Here is a 27,992-nt window from a genome sequence, read left to right as displayed (position 1 = left end):
ATGGGACGGGGCCTTGCAGGGCGCCGGGCACCCTCGGAGCGGCGGAGCCAAACGGACTGTCAGCTGTTTTCCATCCCTCATAATTCCCTGGCTGGAGCAGTTGGAGAATTTGAGTGATTTAACTCACAAAGTTAAGCATATACAGCGTTGTTATTTTTAACGTACACGTTTAAAACATGGTTTATATACATTATAGGAGGTGCCTAATGAGAGAACTCGTTCCCCTATCAAAAATACCGTGAGTTATTTCAGTGGGCGAAAAGTTCTCAGATAAGAGAGCTTACTTGAAAAATATTTACTATATTATATATATATATTTTTTCAGATGAAAAGTATGTTTTCATTTTATAGGGAATTGATTATATTCTTTTTTTTTTTTTTGAGTCGGAGTCTCGCTTCTTTGCCAAGGCTGGTGTTCAATGGCACAATCTTGGCTCACTGCAACCTCTGCCTGCCGGGTTCAAGCAATTTTCCTACCTCAGCCCCCCAAGTAGCTGGGATTGCAGGCAGGTGCCAGCATGCCTGGCTAATTTTTGTATATTTAGTTTCACCACGTTGGCCAGGCTGGTCTCGAACTCCTGACCTCAAGTCATCTGCCCGCCTCCGCCTCCCAAAGCGCTGGGATTACAGGTGTGAGCCACCGCGCCTGGCCTATGTTGTTTATTATATATCATAAGATATATATATTACTGATATGTATACATATATAACAGATATAATATGTTATATATATCAGTTATATATACACATTAGATGAAAAGTACATCTTCATTTTACAGGGAATTCTTTCAAATCAAATCATCAAACACACTAAAAGTGGGCAAAATACCTTTTTCCAGATCTACAAGTTACTTACATACATAGGAAAAAATCCTTCGCATTTCTGGTATAAGAATTTAAAAGAGGAATGAAACAGTTTTCTATCCACAATATTTGTGAGGATGTTCTATACTGCTGCTTACAGTTTAAGTTGCTGATTACTTTTCAAAGTACTCATTTGAAAATGGTAAGTACTACATTTAAAGAATGTGTATGCCCTTTACCCACCAATTATTCCATTATACTAAAATACCCTTAGGAAATAAAGATACATGCACTTTATTTTTCACAGTACTTACTTTAAAAAGAACCCATAGAGTGGATCCTATAAATAAATTTCAGTTGCATCCATAGGATGGAATAATATGTGACCACTGAAGGTGGCAATAGATACAGAAGTACGTTGATGTGCAAAGATGTATTTTGTTATAGCTAGCAAGGAAAAAAAATTAGTTAAATTATACATACACAAACATACTATGGTCTTGTTTTAGCAAAAATATGTACAAAATATAAAATTTGTAATTTATGAGCATTTGTATTTTAAGTAAAGTTTTTTTCCTTTTTCTTATCTGTGATTGCTGCAGTGAGTACAAAACTTCTAGTAAAAGTTTATTATTAATGGAATAATCCTTGGGAAGAGAGGAATATGAATCTTGCGCTGATGAAAATAATTTCTCACTTTCTATTTTTTATCATTATTGTGTGTGTTGTTATCTTCTTTGAGCTTTTAGCCTCTTCAGAAGTAAAAAGGGAATGTTTTTATCTGTTTCCAGATTTTATTATCTATATATTTTATTATGTACATATGTTTTTCTTATATACTCATTCCATTTATGCAAAGATAGATTAATCATTTCAATTTATTCTTTAAAAATAAAATAACACATATAAATAATTACTATTGCAAAAATATTGCTTTATAGGAGTTTATTTAAAAATATTGAACTCCCCAACTGTATTTATCCATTCTTTCATTCCATTTATGGATCAAGCATAACCTGAGTACCTGCTATGTAGCAGACATATTCTACCATCTCTCAGGACCCGTCCATCCTTAAACACTTCATGTTTACCTGCCCCGCCTGCACAAGCTGAGAGATTTAAAATAGGAATATTGGGACTTAATCTCCTTGAAACTTTATCTCCCACCTTTCAAACAAAAGCATTTCTGAAGTTAGAAAATAGTAGAAGATAACCTTTAACTGCTCTTTTGAAAGTTTATCAGCCTTAAATACTAATATTAATCATTGGAAAGTCTTATTTGCATATATTCTCTAAGTATAAATATAGAATACAATGAGCCATATGTATTCATTTGAATCATGAGTTTCCTTTGGCTTCAAGTTGTTTGAAAATCAAAGAATTAATTTGTTTAAAAAATGCATTATTATTATTTCAGTGCTCTTTCCCCATAGTACCTTTAAGAACTAAAATGTATTTAAGTTTCAGTTACATGCCTAGAAATGCCCTAGACCTGCTGAGTATGCCATATTCTACTTAATGTAAGGTCTCATGGATTGCGTGATGCCCCACTATTTTATGTATCAATAAGATAATTTTTAAAATGCTACCAATTATAGTTATAACAAAACATGAATTATAAGTGGCATTCCAATGTCAGAGGTGTTAAAATGTGACCTACTCGTGAAGTCATCCTGCAAAGTAGGTATAATTGTATCATTCTACCTAATTAAAATGGTTTTGTTAAGTAGTAGTAATAGTAATAAATATAATATCTGGCTGGGTGCAGTGGCTCACACCTGTAATCCCAGAACTTTGGGAGGCTGAGATGAGAGGATTGCTTGATGCCAGGAGTTTGAGACCAGCCTGGGCAACAAAGTGAGATTCTTACTCTACAAAAATTTTTAAATAAATAGCTGGGCATGCTGGTGCTCATCTGTAGTCCCAGCTACTCAGGAGGCTGGGGATGGAGGATCATTTGACCTAGGAGTTCCAGGTATAGTTACACCATTGCACTCCAGCCTGGGCAAAAGAGTGAGACTTTGTCTCAAAAAACAAAAATCTTACAATTATTGAGTTGTCGTAGGAACTGTTCTACATACTTTACATAGCTTCTCATTTAAGCATCACGATGGTGTCCTATGAGATAGCTACTATTGTCATCTTTATTAATGAGGAAGTTGAGGCACAGAAAGGCTAAGCAATAGTTGGTAAGTGTCAAGGCTTAAAGTAAGACTCAAGCCCTAGTTGAACTGAATCCAAAGACTGAGCTCTTTCTACTCAAATAGGCTGCTGTTTTCATTAAGGCAGTGAGCAATAACAGATAGTAAGTATTGTACTTTCTTCAAAAAAATTATTTGTTTTCAAGGCAGAGGAAAAACATGCTATTCAATTTTTACAATTACATGAATGATTGTATGTTTTGAGATACTGTACTACAGTTTCTTAAAAAATCCTCTTACTCTCATAGAACTGCTCTACACTTGGCCTGTGCCAGTGGCCGTGTGCAAGTGGTCACTCTCCTGGTTAGCAGAAAATGCCAGATTGATATCTGTGACAAAGAAAACAGAACGCCTTTGATACAGGTATATTAGAGCCAACTCTTTCAGCATGACATGGATTTGATTTACATATATAGAATTAAAATAAATTGATCTCATTTACATGTAACTAGTTGGTGAAACCTGTGGAATGTGTATTTTGAATTCTTGGAATTTACAATCTGTTTCTTGGTCTAACACGGACAGGCTGTCCATTGCCAGGAAGAGGCTTGTGCCGTTATTCTGCTGGAACATGGCGCCCATCCAAACCTTAAGGATATCTACGGCAACACTGCTCTCCATTATGCTGTGTATAGTGAGAGCACCTCACTGGCAGAAAAACTGCTTTCCCATGGTGCACATATTGAAGCACTGGACAAGGTATAGGTCAATCAACTTTCTTTCCAAAATATTTGTTTTAACATTGACATAGGTAAGGGTCAATTTTTTATATTTGGAAGCTCAACCATTCCCTGAATGCAAATACAAATTAAGTTATTTTGAAATAACTTAATTGTCTAAGATTTTATTTTAAATATTGATACTTTTAAAGAAGCATTAAAGGGCACAGCTTTATAAAATGCACTTTGGAAAATATTTGTGAATTTGTTAAAGGTAAAACCTTTTGAACTTTTTTTCTACACAGGGTTATTCTTTTTTTTTTTTTCTTAATTAGTGTAAAACAACACAGGAAAGAAAATATTCCCTGGAAATAGGCTTTATCTTAAAACTCAAACAAAACTAAAGCAAATTACAATAAAGGGACATGTTGCTGCTGCTGCTGCTAATTTTCTGGAAAACTGATGTATCATCTCTCAGTGGCAAGGCTTAAGAGGGAAAAATGGGAGGGGAGAAAGAGAGCAATCAGAAATATGCAGGTCACTTGGATATTAGATAATGAGGGAAAATGCCAGGAAGAGGTTTTTTTTTGTTTTTAAGTTTGTTTTATGTGTTGAGACAAGGTGCTGTTTAGCTTTGGGTCTAATAATTTTTGGTTTGAAAAAGAATGAGTTGCAACTTGCCTAGAGATGAATTTTAGGAGGACTCTGAGGAAACCAGATTGGCAGTGAATATGTGGTGACGAAGTGAGAAACACTTCAGCAGAAGGTGGAACAAATTATTAACTGACTTATTGCTCATCCTGGCAGAAACAGCCACTTAGATAAGAACCTAAACCCTCCTCTCAAATCTAGAATGTCTTAGTGGGAAGGTGGGAGATAAGGAGCTTGTAAATAGCAAAATCAAGTGGGATTTTTAGTTTACTTGTCCCTGTTCTACCCATAGCCAGGAAACTTAACTGGAGTTTTAATAAATGACACTATCTTTTACTCTTTTCTCTTTTTCGCCACATCTCCAACTGATAAAGGAATTAGCCATGTGGGTGAGAGGTGAGACTGAAGTGATTGTCTGCTGCACTAATTTTCAGAATTGTGCATTACAGTGACCTGAGGACATTTTGTTAAAAATCTACAATTGTAGGCTTTCCCCTGAAGATTTTGATGTAATAGACCTAATAAGGCCTGAACGTGTTTAAAAATGTTTTCTTGAAGCTGGGCACAGTGGTGTATTCCTGTAGTCCCAGCTTGAGCCTAAGAGTTTGAATCCAGCTTGAGCAACATAGTGAGACTCTTGTCTCTAACAACAATAATAGCCAAAAAAAAAAAACCCACAAAAAAACAAAAAAACAAAAAACCTTCAAGGTTGGGATACACTCTTGATTAAAAACCCCAGAATAGATAAGTGCAATATATAAATTTCTGTATCTCAAAAATGTAAGAAATCTCTAGAAGAGTTGGCATTTGATAGTTGCCACTTCCTTCAAAGTTCTCCTTTTCAATAATATTAGCCTGACTTATCTGTCTTTCTCTACATCTGTGACTGGGAAGTGAAAGGAAATATCATTGGCAATATCTCTCAGCTTACAGAATAACATGTTTTGCTTCCCACCATGAATCATTCACTACCTTTCAGAGAGTCTTCAGAAATTTGCTTATGAGTAATCTTTCAATAGGTAGAGGCTGACCCTTTCATGATTTCATGTCCCTTTGTCACCACGCAGGTGATTATGTGTCAACAAATGTTCATTACAAGTTGGGCTTTCTCAATTAGAATAGTAGCAAATCCTAAACTATTTTTTTTAGTTGAAGTTTTATTATGAACTATCTCAGTATGTTTGTTAAGTTTATAGAACTTTAGCATACCCAAAATGTCAGTTTTAAACACTGAAATCCATGAAGTTAATAAGAATATAGATAGGAATTCTTTTAATAATTTAGTTTTAGCAGTCTTGTGAACCAATTATCTATTTGGTTAACAATCTGGGAAAATTATATACAAACATTTTAAATGAATACATGTTGGAAAAATTCTTGAAGCAGGTATTGTGAGTCTTTTTAGCAAATTTATTATATATGAGAGCCTGATTTTTTGGTAGAACATATGATACCAGAGAAAGAAAATATTTTACATGCAAATACTTGGATTATACACAACCATTTAGTAACACATTAATAGCAAATATAAAAAACAAGGGCTATATTCTAATGTGGTACACAGATTTGTTTGTTTGCCTCTATAAGTTGAATCAACATGTAAAATTTAGAAGACTCGTGAAGAAATGTGGACTTCAGGCATATCCTAAAAAATCAAATCTGGTGTCCCCTGAGTTTCTATCATTCTTTGGTCTGCTGTGCAGAAGTTGCCCCTTTATAGAAGGCATGTATTCTCCAGTTTGCTACTGTGCCCACCTTAGTACTTCCCTTACTCAGGCGACCTTCCTTTGTCTTTGTAAGTATCTGAGTTTACAACTCCTATGTTATAGTATATTTTGATAAAAATTTCAAGGTTTTTAAGTCAGCATGTATTTGTTTATAATATATAGTCTGTAGAGTATATAAATCCCTCAGTTATGGAGTTGAATTTTAGAGTTTAGAAGTTTTTAACTCTTTTCTTTATATATACCACAAATAATTCTCTGCCCATAAGAATGCCTAGAAGCCTTTTTAGGTTATTCCTGGTTATAGTTGAATAATTTATGAATATTGCAGACAGTACATCTTTCTCCTCAGTGCTCTTCCTTAAAGATGCAAGTGACTTATTGGCTTGTATTATGCCAGAAATAATCCATATGGATCAGTATGAGAACTTTTATTGATAAGCCATTATGTTTTTATTTCCGATTTATATTTTGTCTAAAATAAAACATAATTTTAAGTAGCCATTTAAGTGGAAGCCAGTAAAAATGGATTTAAAAAGTAGAGCTGCACTAGGGTCCCAGGATTACCATTATAATTGATAATAGTATTTCTTATTGAGTTTTGGTTTTTAAAATATTTGTTCTTAGGTTTTTTAAATCTATCTCTCTTACACAGAATATACTGAGCTTTCTAACAGTAAAGATAAAAATCTCTTCTCTTGTATTAGGGGAAAAACCCATGGACTATTTAATAATAAGGAAACAAATGCATCTGAAGCCAATCTCTCTTAATTCAAAGCTCATTTCCATGGTGACCCATTTGGAGCAGGAGTGCCTGACATTGGCATCTGGGATCCTGACACCATTGATAGAAGTGAATCAAGCAAGTTTGTACCACCCAGAGGAAACTGCCACCTGTATTGGGAAGCTCTGGCAACTGTATCTCTGAAACTCTTAATTCCTCAAATGTTAATGTTTGCCACAAATAGTATTGTGAAAGGGGGATTAGGTAAAATTAAAGAGATTTCTTGATTATTGGACATAAAATACAGTTTTGTAATACTTCTCAAATGCAGATGGTCATGGAGTCTTTCTCTTGGGGTATAGTACTTCTGATAAAGCAAATATTCTTTGGAATATAGTTTAAGAAACACTGCTTTAGAGATAGTAATTTAGATCATTAATTAATGTAAAAAACTTAAAATATTTGCTACTGTGTCTTAGGGTTTTAGGCCCTTGCCTCAAGAAGCTCTTGGTTTCAGTGGGAAACAGTGAAATGACTACAATGTACCATGCTAAGTGCTGTGATCAAAGCAAGGATTCTTGGGACTAGTAAATGTTTAAAGTGAGTTTTGGCAATGACCACAGTTAATCCGGGAAGACAGAGGAGGGTTGTTTGCAAGGCAAAGCGCAGCACATCCGAAAGCACAGAGGAGTGAGAATGAAGGGACTGCTTTTCATTTACTTCCTTTCTATATTGTATGTTGAAGTTCAAAGCATCCTAGAGAAGATTTTCAGTTCAGTTGAGAAATATGTAATTTTGTGAATTATTAATTTTTTTCTGCTGTTTTATAGGACAATAATACCCCACTTTTATTCACTATAATTTGCAAGAAAGAGAAAATGGTGGAATTTTTATTGAAAAAGAAAGCAAGTACACATGCCGTTGATAGGCTGAGATGGTACAGTAGTTCTTTTTTTAAAAATAAAACCTGAGTATTCTAGAGTGGTCACTCAAGTCAGAAATATTAATAAGAAGATTAACATAATTATTGGCATATAATGAAAAATATCACCATGAATAATCAGGTAGACCAGCAAATATTTGGACTGAGTAACATAAAGAATAGTATATAGTAGGATTCATCTTCTCTTATAATATACAGTGTTTGGTATTTATAATCAGATATTTTTGGTACTGTAATCTTTTATTAGCTAAAGGGTTTTGTATTAGTTTTATTAATTTTTTTTTTTGAGATGGAGTCTTGCTCTGTTGCCAGGCTGGAGTGCAGTGGTGTGATCTCAGCTCACTGCATTCTCCACCTCCCAGATTCAAGTGATTCTCCTGCCTCGGCCTCCCAAGTAGCTGGGACTACAGGTGCACGCCACCATGCCCAGCTAATTTTTGTATTTTTAGTAGAGATGGGATTTCACCATGTTGGCCAGGATGGTCTCGATCTCTTGACCTCGTGATCTGCTCTCCTTGGCTTCCCAAAGTGCTGGGATTACAGGCATGAGACACTGCACCTGACAAGTTTTATTCATTTTTAAAGTGTGGACTTTTAGTTTATGACTACTAGCATTGTCATTATTATTATTGTTGTTGTTGTTGTTTTCAGCCTGCAGATAACTCTTATCTGACCCCTAGCTGATTTGACTAGGAAAGCAACGGGGAAATCGTCATCTAAATCTTTGCCTACTTTAGATAAGTGACCTCAGCACAGTTTCTTGGCCATCAAAGGACTATAAGTTAGCAACTTGTATTATGTCTTACCCCAGTGGTACAAGAGGCTTCCCTGTTGTCCCTTTCTTTTAGCCTTGGTGACAATTTACAAAGTTGAACACTTGAGCACCCTAGATGCTTATAGACCCAAGCTAGTACATGCAAATGGTTATTACATCTACACTGACAGGTAGATATTAAATTGGTAAAGTGTATCAAACTAGCTTTTTAAAAAAGTCTTTATTAAAGTTCTTGAGTGGAGTTATTTCTTTGTTATTTTAGGTCAGCTCTCATGCTTGCTGTATACTATGACTCACCAGGTATTGTCAATATCCTTCTTAAGCAAAATATTGATGTCTTCGCTCAAGACATGTGTGGACGAGATGCAGAAGATTACGCTATTTCTCATCATTTGACAAAGTAAGTGTTTATGTTAAAAGGCCAGTTAATGCTAAATTGAAGTTCAAAATAATTGCAACTACTGCATCTTATACATTAGGTGAGAGTTCATAGTTTGGTTCAGATAGTTTGAAATAGCGAAGAGTTAGTCTACCTTTTAGCCAGAAATCAAGCAGAAGTCTAGATTAGTTAGAAGTAGAGTGCGAGATTTTTTCTGGATTTGTGAGACCTTTATCCCTAGGGATCTCAATGTTATTCATTTTATTCTAAGTATAATCCCCATGCATGGGATAAAAAGAGCCATGTCTTTGATTTCTTTTCCTTTCCTTTCCTTTTTTTTTTTTTTTTTTTTTTTGTAGAGACAAGGTCTTACTCTCTTGCCCTGGCTGGTCTTGAACTTTTGAGGTCAAGTAATCCCTCTGCCTCGGCCTCTGAAAGTGCTAGCCACCATAGCTGGCCTGACTTTTCTAATTAGTTATTGAGTCTTGTAATGTCCAGTTTAACAGAAAATCTTGTATTGTCCCCTGGGGCTCTCTCCTGTGTCTTCCTTCTTTGAATTTTCCAAGAAGCTAAGGGGTTTCCTAAGTCCAAGGAAGGCAATCTTTCTTTACAAGTCAGAAGAAGGGGAAAAAAGGCCATTCTAATCATTCTGTTGTTTCCGTGGACTCACTTGCTGTATTATTGCCATTATAACCGGTCCTGCAATCTGATAATGATTGACCTTTGCCACCAGGATGCCTTCACTGATTCAGACCCCTCAGTTTTCATGGTGATTCATATATAGAGGTCAAAGCTACGGTGTTTATTAGTTTATGTACTTGTGCTCGGTCATTGTTCCCAGCACCCTGCTCTGGCAGCTAGGCCTCCTAGCTTTATCCACACAAATATTGAGCAAGTTGATGCTCACCCTACACTAAAAACCTTATTTGGAGCCCACATCTTAGCTAGACTTTGCCTAGGCCTTCATGGTAAGTTATCCTTTGAGGGCCATGTTTGTCTTTCCTTTAACCAATATTAGTTGTGATTGTTCTCAATAGTCAGGGATGTTCAAATAATGTTGCAGGAAGAGATCAGAGTTTCCTGTCTCTTTTGCTATCAGATCTGTACCTTGAGGCTTTTTTATATCCTGTGCAGCAGCTTTGGTTAGATAGCGGAATGTTCCATGTTATCTTTCCACTGAGTAGTGGGAACCAGCTTGCAGTTGGCCCCTCAAGTAATGTGTCTCTATAATCATGAAAATATCCTGGGCTACTTGCAGCTCTTCCTCAAGTTTTAAATATATTTTAAAATTCTACCTCACAGGAAGCCATTCAATAAAATTCTCTGAATCTGAAGTAAGTGAGTTGGATTTAATAGAGCTAAGCCTCATCCATGACTCATGAGTATCCATGTATCAAACAGGGCTTTGTACTTATTTCAACAGCACATAATTTAAAATTGGATCAATACAGAGCAGATAAGCATGGCTACTCCCTAGAGATGGCACACAAATTCAGAAAACATTCCATATTTTGCATAGTCCCAGGAAGGCCATTTGACTATTTGTTGAGTAGCTCCAAGCAAGCAGTGTGAGCAAAACCAAAACAGGTGACACACTATATTGAAATTGTGATTATCGCTATGAAACTATTGATGTATGGTGATCTCTGAAATGGGAACAGAGCTGAGTAATAAGGGGATGTTACATGTTGTTAGTACATGTCTTGGAAATGAGAAAATGTCAACTTGCATTTCCTTCATGGAACTGAAAAACAATCAAAGCAGGGTTTTGTCTTGTCTGTTAGTTGGAGAGGACCATGGAGATCCAGCAGCCAAGCACAGATCTGCTGGCTCAGAGTTTGAGGAGGTAGAGAAGGAGTGGTAGTTGTCCAAGCCAGGTTTTGACACATATTAGTTTTCTGCCCTTGCTGTGATTGATGAGCTCATTGATGAGCTCACTAAATTTATATATATAGAAATGTAGTAATAAGTTATGCATTAGGTAAAATGCCCTGAATTACAAGCCACAATGAATACAAGTGATAACCAAAATTAGCACTTAATAACATTTTCTGAAAACTGCAACATTTGAATATTAGAACTTATAGAAAAACACACACCGAGCATTATTTGGGATTCCAAAATGGTTTCAGCAATAAAGTTCAAGAATAAATTATTCCATTGCTTTACTATTTCTCTGAACATTTAAACATGTAATCTCATTACATCTTCCAAACAACCTAGTGAAGTAAGGTAGCAGAATCCTTATTTTTTAGAAGAAACCATGGAGCCTAAGAGAAGCAACTTGTCTGAAGACAAAATACCTACAGAGCGAGGTATTTTGGTTACAGAGCGAGGACTTACTCTGAGTGCAGGACACTTTGCATGATATCCAGCTAACTAGAGTTCATTTACTGAGCTGTGCTTCCTCCATTTATGAGTACTTCACTTTCTTTTCTTCTTTAATTATAAGCTTAATAAGCTTGTAAGGTTTACAAATTTGAAGTGTATGGGACATTAAAATTCTGATATTAGGTCTGATATTGCCTGAAAGTGTTTTGGAATTTAATATGTTTGGTAAATATTTTTTATTTCAGTATAAAAATAGCAATTTTATTTATTACTTTTGTATACGTAGAATTCAACAACAAATTTTGGAACATAAAAAGAAGATACTTAAAAAGGAGAAATCAGGTAAGACTTCTGATTGTGAATTTCTTACTTCTCTTGGTGGTCCTACTCTTGATAAGAAAATACAAAGTAAGATGTAAGATTAAGGTAGTTTCAGTCAAAAAAGACCAGCTTAAAAATATGTGTAAATTGAATGTGTATATATGTATATACATATGTAAATTAATCTTTAAAATTTAACTTCTTTAGTTTGAAATTCAGATTTATTTAAGAAGGTAGTTGTAGCTAATTTATAATCTCAAACATTATTGTCTGAAAACATTCATTTATTTAATTATGATCCCTAAAATCCTATATAATATTTTTGCATAAATAAGAAAAAAGATTTTTAAGTTAGTATGTTGTATGTTTCCTCTATAGTCATATTATAACAAATTGGACTTGTTATACAAATGGATCTTCGATTTCATTTTTATAATAAATTGTTTATATTTAGTAAACAAATAACTACAGTTGACCCATGAATAATGTGGGGTTGAGGGACTCTGATCCCTGTGCAGTTGAAAATCTGAGTATAACTTTTGATTCCTTCACCTTAGCTACTAATAGCCCACAATTGACTGGAAGCCTTCCTGATAACATAAACAGTTGATGAACACCTATTTTGTTTGTGCTGCATTATTATATACTGTGTTCGTACAATAAAATAAGCTAGAGAAATGAAGCTGTTAGAAAGGAAATCATCAGGGAAAACATATTGACTTTTCATAAAGCATAAGTAGTCCTGACAAAGGTCTTCATGATCTTCAGGTTGATTAGGCTGAGGAGGAAGAGGAGAGGTGGATCTTGCTGTCTCTCTGTTGCAGAGGCAGAAGAAAATCTGCATATAAGTGAATCCCTGCAGTTGAAACCCTTGCTGTTTAAGGGTTAACTGTATTACATATTGATTTGTGTCACTAAGAAAGTAAGTATCTTTAGAACCAGGAACTCAGCAATCCCTTTCTGGTACCATAAATAAATGGCAATAAGAACTGTAGAACTGAACCAGTGTGCACCCATACAAATAGGAGATTATTTTTTGAAGACAGCTACTGAGCACAGAAGACGGAAAAGCAATTCCTTTGTGAGAAGCACAAGTTATATTACATATTCGTACACAAGCAAAATGATTTTATCTGTCATAGTTTACATACATACACATACACACATGCACATGTGCACACACGTGTGCACACAGACACAAAGTTAAAAGTCCTGCTGATTCTTAATGACCAAATCCAACTGTTCACAGAGAGCGGTGGATAACGCATCCTACTGTTTGGATGCAATTCTTTTGACTTTTTGACTTGTTTTGTGATGAACTGCCTTTAATGGGTTTAAATCGTGTTTTTAGTTTTATGAGAAATGAAGAAAAAGATTAGAAGCAAGTAAACAGGAACTCTATGGTCAGTAGTAGACTATAATAGTATATTCAATAGTCATATGTTTTTCTCCAGTTATACAATTTACTTGAATGATGCACAATTAATTATTATTATCATAGGAGATGGGGTCTCTCTATGTTGCCTAGGCTAGAATACAGTGTCTATTCATTGGTGCAATCATAGCTCACGGTAGCCTTGAACTCCTGGGCTCAAGCAGTCCTCCTACCTCATCCTCCTGAGTAGCTGGGACTACAGATTTGTGTGGTTACATCTGGCCTGATACACAATTATTTATTTGTTTATTTATTTTTAATACAGGGTTTCCCTCTGTTGTCAGTACTGGTGTGCAGTGGTGCCATCTTGGCTCACTGCAGCTTCTGCTTGCTGGCCTTAAATGATCCTTTCACCTTAGCCTCCCAAGTAGCTGGGACTATAGGCATGCACTACCACACTTGGCTAATTTTCTTTTTAAGGGTTTTTTTTTGTTTGTTTGTTTAATAGATGAGGTCTCACTATATTGCCGAGGCCAGTCTGGAACTTCTGGGCTCAAGTGATCCTCCTGCCTCAACCTCCCAAAATGCTCGCATTTACAAGTGTGAGCCACTGCACCTGGCCTTCAAAATTATTATAAAAAGGAATGAAGCCCAGTTGAGTTGCAGAAAATTGACCACTTTTTCATTTTTTTTTTCTAGAGACATTCATATTGTAGAACATATTGTCAATCACCCAGAGTCTCTATTTTTTATTCGGATAAAAGAGGATTGCTGCTTATTTCACATTATTTTCTGACATTATTTTTTCATTTATTCCTTCTATGGCTTTATTCAATTGGATAGATATAGAAATACAAGAATCTCCAAGTCAAATATCAAGGCAAAAAAAGAAAAGAAAAACAGATTAGGTAAAGTTATTCTGTGAAATAACCATCTGATTACAGTTACACGTATCATATCAACTTAATACAAATCTTACACAATGAATTTGTGTCAAGGTTCCCAAGACCACCCCAGGTTTGGTGGTTCATTAGAAGGACTCACAGGACTCAGCAAATAGTCATACTCAGATCTTTAATTGATAACAAGGAAGGGGACAAGCAAAATTAGTAGAGGAAAAAGGTGCATGTGGTCAATTCTGGAGGAAACAAGGCACAAGCCTCCAGGAGTTCTGTCCTGTGGAGTTCCCGGGATCTGCTTAATTCTCCCAGGCTCACATTTTGACAACATATGTGCAGTGATGTCTACCAGTACCAGAGTCTCATTAGAGACTAAGTGCCCAAGTTTTTCTATGGAGGTTACTCTCCCTCACATGTACCCAAATTCCAGACTCTTGCAAGGAAAGCAGCTGTTTAGAGTAAATACACTGTTTCTATAAGCACTTTAGACACAGTGAGCCACTCTTCTCAGGGAATGGTGGAAACCCTCCCATTTCCAATTTCCTAAACACCAGCCAAGTGCCAGCCTTGCATGCAGGCCTTTCTAAGGATGGCAGCCTCTTGCCTGCTATATGAAATCTTTTCTGCACAACACTTGTAACCCCAACTTCATTTTTGGTGGTGTTTTAAAATTTCATTTTAATAACATAATATTATAAGATAAGGTAGCTTGGTACTAATTTCTGTTGTATGATCCATCTTAAGTTGCAGTGCTTGTTACTTTTTTGACTTTTGGTGATGAACAGCTATTTGTATATAAGTTACCATAGCAATGTTAGGTAATTATAATCTGTCCTATTTATCTCCTTAACCTTTCAGTAAAATTGTTAAATTAAATAAGCAAAATAATTTCTGAGTTAAAATTAGAATAAAAATTGTCTTTTATTTTGATTACATGAATAGTCTAGTTTTCATATTGTGCAAATCCCTGTTTAGAATTATGAAATAAGATAAAATATTCAGTTATTTTTATCAATATTTTCTTACCTAAGCATGCAATTAAATTTATTTATTTTATATATTTTATATAGTTCAATTTGAGAAGTAATGACCACATGTTGTTACTTTGGTCCTCAATGATCTCTAATTTTTAGGGTCACCGTGTCTTGCTTAAATATATCATAGTAACAGGTTCAGTGAATATCTTTATTTTTTATTTTATTTACTTATTTTTTTGAGACGGAGTTTTGCTCTTGTTGCCCAGGCTGCAGTGCAATGACACAACCTTGGCTCATTGCAACCTCCACCTCCCAGTTTCAAATGATTCTCCTGCCTCAGCCTCCCAGGTACCTGGAACTACAGGCATGCACAGTCATGCCTGGCTAATTTTTTGTATTTAGTAGAGATGGGGTTTCACCATGTTAGTCAGGCTGGTCTTGAACTCCTGACCTCAGGTTATCCACCTACCTCAGCCTCTCAAAGTGCTGGGATTACAGGCATGAGCCACTGCCCCCAGCCATTTATTTATTTATTTATTTATTTATTTAATTGTTGTTCTGGAGATCCTGGGATGCATAGACAGTGAATATCTTTTTGTTTTTTGAGATGGAGTCTCACTCTGTCTCCCAGGCTGCAGTGCAGTGGTGCGATCTCAGTTAACTGCAACCTCCGCCTTCTAGGCTCAAGCGATTCTCCTGCCTCAGCCTCCTGAGTAGCTGAAATTACAGGTGCCAGCCACCATGCCCAGCTAATTTTTGTATTTTTATTAGAGACGAGGTTTTGCCATGTTGACCAGGCCGGTCTTGAACTCCTGACCTCAGGTGATCCACCCACCTTTGCCTCCCAAAGTGCTGAGATTACAGGCATGAGCCACTGAGCCCAGCTGAATATCTTTTTTAAATCAATAACCTTATTTCTTAGAGCAGTTTTAGGTTCACAGCAAAATTGAGAGGAAGGTACAGAGATTTCTCATATATCCCATGCCTCCCACACATGCATAGCCTCCCCCATTATTACTATTTTCCACCAGAGAGTGGTACATTTGTTACAACTGATGAACTTACATTGACACATTATAATCATTCAAAGTTCATAGTTTACATCAGGCTTCACTCTTGATGCTGTACATTCTGTGAATTTGGACAAGTGTATAATGACATGACATGTATCTATTACTGTAATATTATCGACAGAACAGTTTCACAGCCCTAAAAATTCTCTATGCTATGCCTGTTCATCTCTCCCTTTCTCCCTAGCAACTCGTGGCAACCATTGATGTTTACTCTGTCTTCATAGTTTCACTTTTTTCAGAAGAGTCACATAGTTGGAATAATACAGTGGATATCTTTTTGAATAGTTAAAAAATTAAAGCTCCAGGGCAGTTGAATGTAGTCATTTAAGATGTTCTTTGTCCTTTTGTTTTTCTTTTGCTTCTTTATCATTGTAAAGAATGATATATTCTGATTACATATGCTTTACATACTTAGAAAACATGATTTGTATAGATATGTGGCACATAATAGAAAGGGTTGAGGAAAAGGACACCATGCTGTACCACACAGCACAAACTGGAGCATCTTGCTCTGTGAGGTGGGTCCAGATAGACTCTCTAGCAATGGAAGGGGACAAGTGTGAGGGGTTGTACTTTATAAAACTGGAATCACAGAGTCTTTCATACTTACCTTCGGTTGGAAATAAGACCAGACAGTGAATGCTATAGGTAAATACATAGGTTCCTCACTGATCCTCTTCCTTTGAGGGATGAGGTTGACAACAGCCTGTATTATGACTCACCTACAACTAGATTCTGTAATGAGGGATAGCAAGAGAGTTTTGCTTTCTGTGAGGTGAAAAAGATTTTTTTTCCCCTACTAGGGGAAGGGCAAGCACTGGAACATTCTGGTAGTAAAAGGACATTGATGGTTTTCTTTCTATATATTTTTCACATCATATAGTACTGCCCAGCAGCCTGCCACACCTCCCTGGTGTCTCTTCAGCTTCTCTCTGAATATGAGGTGTGGTTCCTAGCGGATAAGCTCTTAAAGGAGTGATCTTTCCAGCGGTTTTTCTGTGGGAGGTAAAATGGCAGGTGAATTTGGGCCTTGCTATATGTAGGGCAGAGCAAATAGCTACAACTAAGTAAACCACCCAGCACCTTCCCCAAAGAGTAGTAGCCAGAGTAATACATTGATCTCTTTTGAGCTCTTTTCCACTAGCGGCTGGAAAGTCTTTGCAAGGATTCCTGTTTCTGGTCTGATTCCTGTGTTTTGCTGACTTCTGGTGATAGGGTGTTTTATTCTAAACTGAGCAGTTTGAACTGAAGAGCTAGAGAGGCTGTGTTGTGTTATAACAAAATAAGTGCAGTAGCTCCCCCTTAACTGTGGGAGATACATTCCAGGACCCCCAGTGGATGCATGAAACCATGAATAGTACTGAATCACAAACTGTTTTTCCCTATACATACATATCTATGCTAAAGTTTAATTTATAAATTAAATTGAATCTGATGTTACCAGCAGATAGGGTGTGAGAATTGAATTGTGTCATCAGCAGGAATGATTGCTTGCTCGTTGGTGGGGAAAAACCCTCCACACGTTTGGTCACAGAAGCCTTCTTTGTTGATGATTGTTGCTGTGGTGTGACAGCAGAGAAAAATGTGTCAAGCATGTCTTTCTGCACATATAGTGGATAAGGGGTACTACTGTATACTCTGTTTTAATGGCGCCTCATATTTTGGTCCAGAAATCATGCTCTTTGACACTGTTGACTCATCACACCTGTTCTGCTAACAATACCATTTTTACCCAACCTCATAGGGTTTGGCTAGGATGACTTGCATGCTGCAGTTCACTTGTAGATACCAAATTTTAATAAATTTATTCTTCTTTGCATCTAATAAATACAAAGGGAAGAGTTCTTACTGCATTAATTACCTACCAATATGTATAACGAATGTTAATTCTAATAAGGTCCCAGGCATGCTCCCAAAGGAATGCTTTGTAACAAAGCATCAGTCTTATGCTTTAAAAAACCAAACCAAACCAAAACCAAAATAACAACAACAAAAAACACGATCTAAAGCATACATACAAGTGTGCACAATTTTTTTATGAAGGTAGAGTCTTACTATGTTTCCCAAGCTGGTCTCAAACTTCTGGGCTCTTCAAGTGATCCTCCTGCCTCAGCCTCCCAAGTAGTTTGGATTAGAGGGATGCATCACTGTGCATACTTATGCTTTTAATATTCTGTACATTTGTTATTGATTTAAAATGCATTTTACCTTTTTCTTTAATAGATGTTGGAAGTTCTGATGAATCTGCAGTCAGGTAGGATTTTATAGATTTAAAAAATTATGTTAACTAAGAAAATATAGATGGAAGAAACGAATATCTGTTGAGTGTTGTATTCTGGGCTAGACATCCTAATATGTTCTATGCATTTATCATCTCATAAAGCCATCACAACATCTTGTGTTCCTATAACCTACTGTTTATTAAATAAACAACTATGGATTAGAGCTGATTAATTGCCTCATGATCCCATAGTTAACAAAGTAGCTGGCCTACAGTTTGACCATCAGCCTGCCTGCCTTCCAAATCCTGTCTCTTGCTCCTCAGCATAGATTGACAGATATCTGTGCAGCCCTTGGATCAAGGTATAGGTCTGAATCAGATTAGTCAGATTGATTAATTTGATTAATGTCTAAATTAATGAGAGTTTAAAGACCTTGAACTCTCATTTAAGTTTATCATTAGAATGTGGTTAGTCCAAGAGTTTGTCCTAATAAATTTGACAATTTCAGTGGTAACCAGTATCTTATTTTTACCATCAAAGGCTCTAGGGCAGATCTTACTTAGCTTTGGCCATAGGGGTGTAAGTTTTACAAAAGCAAGTTTAGGCAAGTCGTAGAGACAAATTATTTGACTTCCCAGTTTGGTTTTCCATTTAGGCAAGTATTTCTGCTTACTTCCATAATACATTTTTTAGTCTTGTTGCTTTTTCCGTGACTTTTCTATAATCTTGCCTTCATTTTTTAAAACTTTCTTCTCTGCTTTTCTTGGTATTTCTTTTGTTCTATTATTTTTTCAAACTCTGATGGCTATGTATTCTAAGTTTTTCTATAGACAGAATCAAGAGGACATAGAATTACAGAATTTTAAGGAATCTTGGAATGAATTAAAATACCTTCTAGCATTTTTACCTGTGTTGAACATTCTGGTCAAATGATTCTCTAGATAGAGAATGTGAGGCTCAAAGAGATTAGGATGCTTTTCTTTAGACATAGGAATTGGCAGAAATGAGATTTGAACTCATGTTAAAGCCCAGTACTCTTGCTTCTTTTTATATCCTATTGGCGTGTGTTTTAATAATACAAACGGGAGTGAGTCTGTGGGTAGAATGAGAATGGAATTAGCTGGTGAACCCAATGGAAGTAGATAAGAATGGAATGAGCAGGGGAAGTCCAAGTTTGAAGATAAACAACACTGGATTGGATAGGAGTACAGACTCTTCTATAAGAGATCAAAATATTGGGGTTTATGACAAGTTTGATAAAGATAAATTATAAAAATGAAGGGCACAAGATGTTGGAAATTATCTACAAAGGCCCGTTGAAATAGAAGGTTCAAGGGAGCTCTAAAAAGTTTGCTGCTTTTTTTTAAATCAAGGACTGACAAACTTGAAGATTTTTACTAAAGATGCTAAAACATTTTGAGACACTGGGAGGAGCGTCTGCAGCAGATAGAAATGTGGTGTCATCTACTTCCATCCTGACTTACAAAGTGGTGGCTTAGAGCCCCTGGAGTACTAAGGGGCTGGAGATTGCTGAACTACATAGATCTGTGGCCCAGTACAGGTGTCTCCTCACCTCTGCCTCTTTTCCCAATTCACTGATGTCCTTCCCATGTCCATGTGGGCTGGTTCAGGGGCATGATTGGCTGGCAAATCAGTCATGGAGTTCAGTTGGGTAGTTGGTAGTGTGTCTAGCTGGGGGCAGGTGATGGAGACTCCAGTTAGCTTGTTTTTCAGGAGCAGGGATATAGAGAGCTCCTACTCCTGGTCATTTGAGGCCATCCTTTCAGGAATCTGTGCTTTCATAGACTGAAGATTTAAAGATTGGAGACTTCTGTGGAGCCCTGCAGAAGTGGAATCTGGAAGTGGGAGCCCATAGGAAGACAGATACTTAGAGAGTACTTAGGGAAATAGAGGTACAACTACCAGGACTCTGTTTTTTTTCTGGCAGTCTCTCTCTTTGGGTGTCTGAGTGCCTATGAAAAGTTTTAAGGGCTTGCTAGTTTATGTGGACCTGAATAAGGTAGGACCTATAGGGTGAAAATAATGGGATTTTATAATTGTTAATATTTCAATCTTTCTGGGAAAAGTATTCTCAATAAGAACATACACCTTTGTTATTTGACTTCTGTACATTTAGCTTTCATACATTTCAAATATTGTAGGGGCTTTCCTGTACTGATTTAGGGCAAAGGAAAGCAATAGGACCTTCCTAAGTGGGTTCCATACTGAGGAATCAAGACTGCCATTTTGAAGTGATGCAGATTAGTCTTTTATCCAGAGACAGATCATGGAAAAGAGACAGTGGATCTTTCCACCTTGTTTTAGGTTATCAGTTTTCTTCCAGTTTAGGTAACAAAATTTATGTCATCCATTAATTGAATTTTAAGTTCAGCTTCAGGACAGATAATTTGTGAGGGCAAATCATTGTCAGGCTCTGCCAATTTATTGACTGTCACTATTTGTTATAAAGCTCAAGGTTAGTTTTCATTGAATATTTTATAGATTTAGACAGGTGGAGGCAGAAATAGGTAACTAAAATCTATTTTTAGAACAGAGGACATATTTTAATTATATCAAGAATCACTATTTAATATATAGATTGCTTACCCTTCCCCAGATTATGGTTTCCTTTTTTGAGGGGGAAGCTGGATATAAACTGGCAGTTAAAAAAATTGTAAAGAAATCAACTTGCTCATTTTCGTTGTGTATTTTTGCTCTCAAGCATTTTCCATGAACTGCGTGTGGATTCATTGCCTGCATTGGATGACAAAGACTTGAGTGTTGCTACTAAGGTAAAGTGGTCTCTTGTAAAATTAATTTTCTCACTCTGAATGTACTTTTGCATAGTATTTACTTTTCAAATTTAGCAGTGGTTTACCTATCATTGTTTTATGGTGGTAATGGAAAGTTGGTCAGAGAAAAACATACGTATGGGTAGTTGATTCAAAAAATGTGTTTAACTTTGGTAACTAACAAAGATTGATAAGTACTGTGACAGGGTGGGAGCTGAAAAAAAATGAACTGGAAAATTAGTAGTGACAGGAAAATCACATTAGGAAATGCTTTCTCCAATAGAGGAAATGTGAAATTTGCTTAAGGTTTATTTGGATAAATACTAATACTTTGACTTTTAAATCATACGAGTGTGACTTTCTTAATATTTATGCCTGTATAAATCTTCAGTGGATCAAATTATTTGCAGCAATCATGGGATCCTCCTGGTGATTTTTAGTGGCAAAAATATTCAGCACATAGCATATAGCTTTTGTTCTTGGAAACTTATTATTTTGGTATCATATTGTTTTTACGAGAGATTGTTTTTCTACTTATATTATTGGCTCTGTAGTGAGACAAAAAAATTAAAAATTGTAGAAAAATAACTGAGTGTGGTGGTATACACCTGTAGTCCCTGCTACTTGGGAATTTGAGGCAGGAAGATTGCTTGAACCCAGGAGTTTGAGAACAGCTTGGGCAACATCGTATCTGATTTAAAAATATAAATTGTGGAAATATAGAAATTTAAATTTATGTTTGCAAAATGTGTATTGCAAAGGAATTTTTGTGTGGTTTATGAGTTGTCCATGAAGAGTTTATATAAGGCTCTTCATCTAATTGAATAGCATGTATTTTGCTGCAAATAACCAGTTCTAGAAGCAGAGACTCTTAATACCAACGGATGGTAAGACTTTATCATCATAATTTTGTCATTGTAGTTTATTTAAAATATTTACTTCACCAGGCATGGAGACTCACCTGTAATCCCAGCAGTTTTGGAGGCCGAGGTTGGTAGATCACCTGAGGTCAGGAGTTCAAGATCAGCCTGGCCAATGTGGTGAAACCCTGTCTCTAAAAAAAACCAAAACCAAAACAAAACAAAACAAAAGCAGAAAAATTAACCAGGCATGATGGTGCATGCCTGTAATCCCAGCTGCTCAGGAGGCCAAGGTGGGAGAATCACTTGAACCCGGGAGGCAGAGGTTGCAGTGAGCCAAGATTGCACCATTGCACTCCAGCCTGGGTGACAGAGCAAGACTACATCTTAAAAAATAAAATAACCACTCAAAGTCCTCATATCATATTCTGAAGTTTTGAATTTCAGAAGGTTTTCTATTTAGTTGTTTAAATAATCATTGGAAGCTCCTGCATACCATAAGCTACTGGAGGTCAGTAAACATATTTGTGTGTATCCTGGAGTACCTAGAATACAGTCTTCCATGTAAGAAGCATTTTACTTATTGTTTTTTGAGATGGGGTTTCACTCTGTCCCCCAGGCTGGAGGGCACTGGTGAGACCTTGGCTCACTCCCATCTCCATTTCCTGGGCTCAGGTGATCCTCACACCTCAGCCATCCCAGTAGTTGAAACAGTAGAGCTATGTCACCATAGCCCTGTGTCACCATGCTCAGCTGAGTTTTGTAGAGACAGGGTTTTGCCTTGTTGCCCAGGCTGGTCTTTAACTGTTGGGCTCAAGTGTTCTGCCTGCCTCAGCCTCTCAAAGTGCTGGGTTACAGGCATAAGACATTCAGCCTTAATAGTTGTTTAATCTGAATAAATAGACAAATGAATTTTTATATAATGGAATGTTATAAGTAATATAATAAACCTAATGTATCTAATAATTATTGTATTTAAAATATTGCTTACATTGTATTTTTTAATATTTAAGGGTGTATAAGTTTTGATATGTTATGTGGAGAAATTATGCCATAATTAAAAAGGAAATAAAATAGAAATAGGTCATCAGTAGCAAAGAGGGTTACAATATATTTTCTAGTATCATTCAACTGGAATCTTAACATTGAGATTTTAGATTAACGTTTCTTAAGCTTTTTATTAGCTCCAACTCATGTTCTATTAAATATACCTTTTCAAGCCATACATTACTCTTTCTTATTATTATACTGTAAGTTCTAGGGTACGTGTGCACAATGTGTGGGTTTGTTACATGTGTATACACGTGCCATGTTGGTGTGCTGCACCCATTAACTCATCATTTACATTAGGTATATCTCCTAATGCTATCCCACCCCCCTTCCTCCACCCCACAACAGGCCCCAGTGTGTGATGTTCCCCATCCTATGTCCAAGTGTTCTCATTATTCAATTTCCACCTATGAGTGAGAATATGTGGTGTTTGGTTTTCTGTCCTTGTGACAGTTTGCTCAGAATGATGGTTTCCAGCTTCATCCATGTCCCTGCAAAGGACATGAACTCATCCTTTTTTATGGCTGCATAGTATTCCATGGTGTATATGTGCCACATTGTCTTAATCCATTCTATCATTGATGGACATTTGGGTTGGTTCCAAGTCTTTGCTATTGTAAATAGTGCCGCAATAAACATACGTGTGCATGTGTCTTTAAGCAGCATGATTTATAATCCTTTGGGTATATACCCAGTAATGGGATGGCTGGGTCAAATGGTATTTCTAGTTCTAGATCCTTGAGGAATCACCATACTGTCTTCCTCAAAGGATGAACTAGTTTACAGTCCCACCAACAGTGTAAAAGTACTCCTATTTCTCCACATCCTCTCCAGCACCTGTGGGTTCCTGACTTTTTAATGATCGTCATTGTAACTGGTGTGAGATGGTATCTCATTGTGGTTTTGATTTGTATTTCTCTGATGGCCAGTGATGATGATCATTTTTTCATGTGTCTGCCATACATTACTCTTTAGAATTCTGGTGACCAATTTTTTTGTGGGTGGAAAGTTGATTGAAAGTTCTAGTTTTCTCTCTCTGTTATAATAATGTTCTTTCAGGTAGTGGTCGATGACCATATTTAGCTAATTGAATGTCTTATAGTAATAAACTCTATCACAGAAGTACTTACAAAAAACTAATTGCAGCATAAATATTAATTAGTATTATCAGGGATATGAAAAAGCAAAAGGCTCTGTTATAGATCTATTTCCCCATGTACTTTATTGTACTTCATGTTGTTTCTTTTCTTTCTTGGCTTAAGCTCATATTTCATTGACCAATTAGGCTTGTTTTTTGTTTGTATCTCTCTTCGCTCTCACATTTTAAATTGAAATTTTTGGGGAGTCAGGGTCTTGCTCTGTTGCCCATGCTGCAGTATAGTGGCATGATCTTGGCTCACTGCAGTATCCACCTCTCAGGCTCAAGTGATCCTCCCACATCAGCTTCCCAAGCAGCTGGGACTACAGGCACACACCATCATGCCTGACTCCTTTTGGTATTTTTTGAGTAGAGATGTGTTCTCATTATGTTGCCCAGGCTGGTCTCAAACTCCTGAACTCAAGCAATCCACCCACCTTGGCCTTGCAAAGGGCTGAGATTACAGGTGTGAGCCACCATGCCTAGGCAACATTGAGATTGATTTAAAGAAATCGATTAGGGCCGGGTGTGGTGGTGCACACTGCTTATCTCAACACTTTGGGAGGCAGAAGTGGAAGATTTACTTGAGCCCAGGAGTTTGAGACCAGCCTGGGCAGTATAATGAGGCCTTGTCTCTACAAAGATAACAATAAAAACATTAGCATGGCATGATGGTACGCACCTGTAGTTCCAGCTATTAAGGAAGTTGAGGTGGGAAGATTGCTTGAGGTCAGGAGTTTGAGACCACAGTGAGCCATAATCAGGCCCCTGCATTCTAGCCCTGGGTTGACAGAGTGAAACCCAGTTTCATAAAAAGAGATTGATAAGAAACTCTTGATGCAACTCATTATAATTTTAAAATGGAAACTAATTCTTGATATTACCTTAGCAGTGTGTCCCCGAGAAAGTATCAGAGCCTTTACCTGGACCTTCGCATGAAAAAGGAAACAGAATAGTCAATGGATAAGGAGAAGGTGAGAACCGTATTTTATTTAAAAAGTCATTTGATGGAGGCCGGGTGCGGTGGCTCACGCCTGTAATCCCAACACTTTGGGAGGCCGAGGCGGGTGGATCACGAGGTCAGGAGATCCAGACCATCCTGGATAACATGGTGAAACCCCAATCTCTAGTAAAAATACAAAAAACTAGCCAGGTGTTGTTGTGGGCGCCTGTAGTCGCAGCTACTCAGGAGGCTGAGGCAGGAGAATGGCTTCAACCCGGGAGGCGGAGCTTGCAGTGAGCAGAGATACCACCACTGCATTCCACCCTGGGCGACAGAGCGAGACTCCGTCTCAGAAAAAACAAAACAAAAAAGTCATTTGATGGAATGTTTCTTTGAAAATATGAGCACCAATAGAGTGTAATAGCTAAAGAAAGTGTCCTATTAACTGTATAATAAGTAAAGGAGAAGTGAAATGGTGAGAAGTTGTGTCTCTAACCAAGGGTCAGCAGTTGATTCTATTGGGAGTACCACTAAAGGAGCTGAGTTGTGAGTTCCATTTTAAGATACTCTAAGACCTGAGGCAAGTTAGGAGAGAGGGAAGAGGAAATGAATAAAGAGAAAGAAAGAATGAGGAGAGCGGAGTGTACGTGGAATAAATAAAAAAGCATATGCAGAGGTAAGTAATGGAGGATAGTAAAGGCAAATTGATCTGTAGAAGAAGGAAGAACATGGTGTTAGAAACGGGAAAGAAGATAAAGTGAGCTTCCAGTACCAAAATGTGTCAGAGAATTAGAGTAATATTTTCCTTCTCTTGCTGTCATCCTCACTACTGGGGAGGCATTAAGGATTGAGGCACCTCACCACACAGACCTGTGTTTTATCTACCATAGATGAACATCACCAAAAATGGTCAGCCATGTGTGGCTATAATTTGTTTTTATAGAAAATGTTGTAACCTCATAGGATAGTATCATATAGGCCAAATTAACATAATTGAATAGTGTTGGGTGATGTATGGAGAAGAAATTAATTCGAGAAGTTATTGCCTGATTAAAAGTTCATTAGAAACATTATGGCTTATAATGTAGTATTAAATTGAGGGACATAATAGGGAAGAAATTGAGGCTAGGCCAAAAGGGCAATTAGGGTAAACCAATATGGAAGCACATCAGTGTAGAACAGGGCATTCAAATTGTCATGAATGAGTTGAGGAGCTTCTGGAAGGTGCACATTCTGATTCAGCGGGTATGGGAGTCTGCATTTCTCATGAGTACTCAGGTGATTTTGGTGCTGGTCCTTGGACACAGCTCTGAATAGCAAGGGAATAGCCTTCCTTTAGAGAACTCTGGAAAAAGAACCATTGGAGAGCAATTTAAAAAATAACAGAATCCAGGGAAAGCATTAATTTCCTTTTATTTCTGAGCATGATTCTAGCCACAGGGGAAGGAGAATGAGATGAAAACAGAGAGATTACAGGTGTATACTACTGCTGAATACAGATGAAAAAAGTGGTCACAATTATCCATAAAAAGCAGTTAGGAAGGGAAGCATCAGGATGACAGTTCTAAAAATCACTTTTTCAAAGGAAGAGGGATTGTGAAAGGACACGGAGGGAGGAAAGAAAGACATTTGCTGGGGTCCTGGGAGTTGAAGCCAAGTAAACTTGAGACAACTCACTTCCAGTTGCTTCAGCATATGCCCAGTCTCACAAAAGAGGTTATTGCTGTGGAGAGTACTGGAGGCAGGAGGGAGTGCTAGAGTTGGGGTAAACCACAGCAGCTCATTTCACTTGATAACTGTCAGGCCTCAGAGAGAGAAGTTTCACTGACATGAGTGAATAAGATGTGATTAAGTTGCATATAGATGCTTTGGCTAATTTTTTTTGAGACAGCCAGTTCTTTGATATGATAGCTGTTTTATAAAAGTCCTTTACAGTGTAAGATAATACACCAAACTTAGTTAATTTTAGAAGCAATCATATTATAAAATTCATTCTGTGAATACCAAAATTCTCTTTTTCAATAAATACTGCACTGATTTTGAACTATAAATATGTATTCGTATCCAGCAAGTCTGTGGTAATTCAGTGTTTTCTTTTTTGATAAATATTTTGATATCGGAAGCTTATTTGACATGGTTTATTTTATGTGTTTTATGGACCACCTTGCATGAGTGGATCAAGGAGCTCTAATTCAAGGCCAAATGAGGGGACAGGAGAAATGTAGGTGCTGCAGTAGCCCATGTGATCATGGGAAAAATGAGTAGTTTGATTAGCTGTCATTTCATAAGTGTGTATACTAGCTGATCAATGTAGAACACTTTCTTTGATGAGAGGTGAATCACACATTCACCTGAACTGTCATCCGAACTGTGTATTTCCTCAGTGACAAGACAAGGGGAATTTGTGGCATGCTGGCAGCAATGCCTCTGATGTGTTGAGTTAAAATACTCTGTACATTCACCATCAGCTTTGACGTTGATTCCCTCAGGTTTGATTTGCTCCTCTGTTTAATGGTCCCTTTTCTCCTCATCAGTCCACGTGTTCACAGTGATGTCCATGCTTTTCAATTTTAGGTATAGGCATTTGAAACATAATCTCACTACTGAAATGTAAACTGTGCATTTTAGGAATCCTATATTCCTATTTTCCTCATTATGTTTCTGTCATGTTGCCGTCCTAGGCAATGAAAAGAAGCCAAGAAGAACCCTCAAAACCTTAAGTAATTATTTTTATAGCCAGGCATGAGAATTCAGCTCGATAGTACCACTGCATGAATGTTTGGTTGGCCCTGTCATACTTACATATAATTGATGACATATCCCCTTTGCTTTGTAGGGCCTCCTGCAAAACATCCTTCCTTGAAGGTAATTAATTATGTATATTTTTGAATCACTAACTCCATGTTGTATAAAATATATATGATTTATGAATCATTTTCTTTTAAAACCCATTCAACCTAGCACTGAAGTGGAAGATCCTGCTGTGAAAGGAGCAGTACAAAGAAAGAATGTACAGACATTCAGAGCAGGTACATTTAATGGAATACTGGAAATAAGTACATTCAATGATTGGAAGTACTCACATTATTCTTATTCCTAATTCTATTTGTTCAAAATTGAATGGAAGGCATTGACATAAATGTTATTGTTG

At 36.9% G+C, this 27,992-nt stretch overlaps 1 protein-coding gene and 1 non-coding gene across 2 annotated transcripts; both read left to right on the top strand.

Annotated features, from left to right (window-relative positions):
* LOC129531486 (putative ankyrin repeat domain-containing protein 20A4) lies at positions 1-27,992 on the top strand. The gene is made up of 11 exons (XM_063695466.1): positions 1-113; positions 3,254-3,368; positions 3,531-3,704; positions 7,594-7,700; positions 8,744-8,881; positions 11,478-11,533; positions 18,060-18,090; positions 20,781-20,850; positions 24,791-24,872; positions 27,678-27,706; positions 27,803-27,992. The coding sequence occupies exons 1-9, from the start codon at positions 1-3 to the stop codon at positions 24,863-24,865; spliced, it is 879 nt and encodes a 292-aa protein (XP_063551536.1). The 3' UTR covers positions 24,866-24,872; positions 27,678-27,706; positions 27,803-27,992.
* LOC129531877 (U6 spliceosomal RNA) lies at positions 10,268-10,374 on the top strand. Its single transcript, XR_008677315.1, has one exon. It is a non-coding gene; the product is annotated as a U6 spliceosomal RNA (small nuclear RNA).

The sequence above is a fragment of the Gorilla gorilla genome, chromosome 12, assembly GCF_029281585.2.
Source record: "Gorilla gorilla gorilla isolate KB3781 chromosome 12, NHGRI_mGorGor1-v2.1_pri, whole genome shotgun sequence".
Classification (NCBI taxonomy): domain Eukaryota; kingdom Metazoa; phylum Chordata; class Mammalia; order Primates; family Hominidae; genus Gorilla; species Gorilla gorilla.
The sequence above is the reverse complement of the archived record's forward strand: the minus strand, read 5'-3'. Positions and strand labels throughout refer to the sequence as shown.

Excerpts from the sequence above, each read along its gene's own strand:
- LOC129531486 (XM_063695466.1), top strand. The coding sequence starts at position 1 with ATGGGACGGGGCCTTGCAGGGCGCCGGGCACCCTCGGAGCGGCGGAGC. Across the intron at positions 3,369-3,530 it reads ACAGAACGCCTTTGATACAG|GCTGTCCATTGCCAGGAAGA; the intron begins GTATATTAGAGC and ends TAACACGGACAG. Across the intron at positions 18,091-20,780 it reads TCTGATGAATCTGCAGTCAG|CATTTTCCATGAACTGCGTG; the intron begins GTAGGATTTTAT and ends TTTGCTCTCAAG.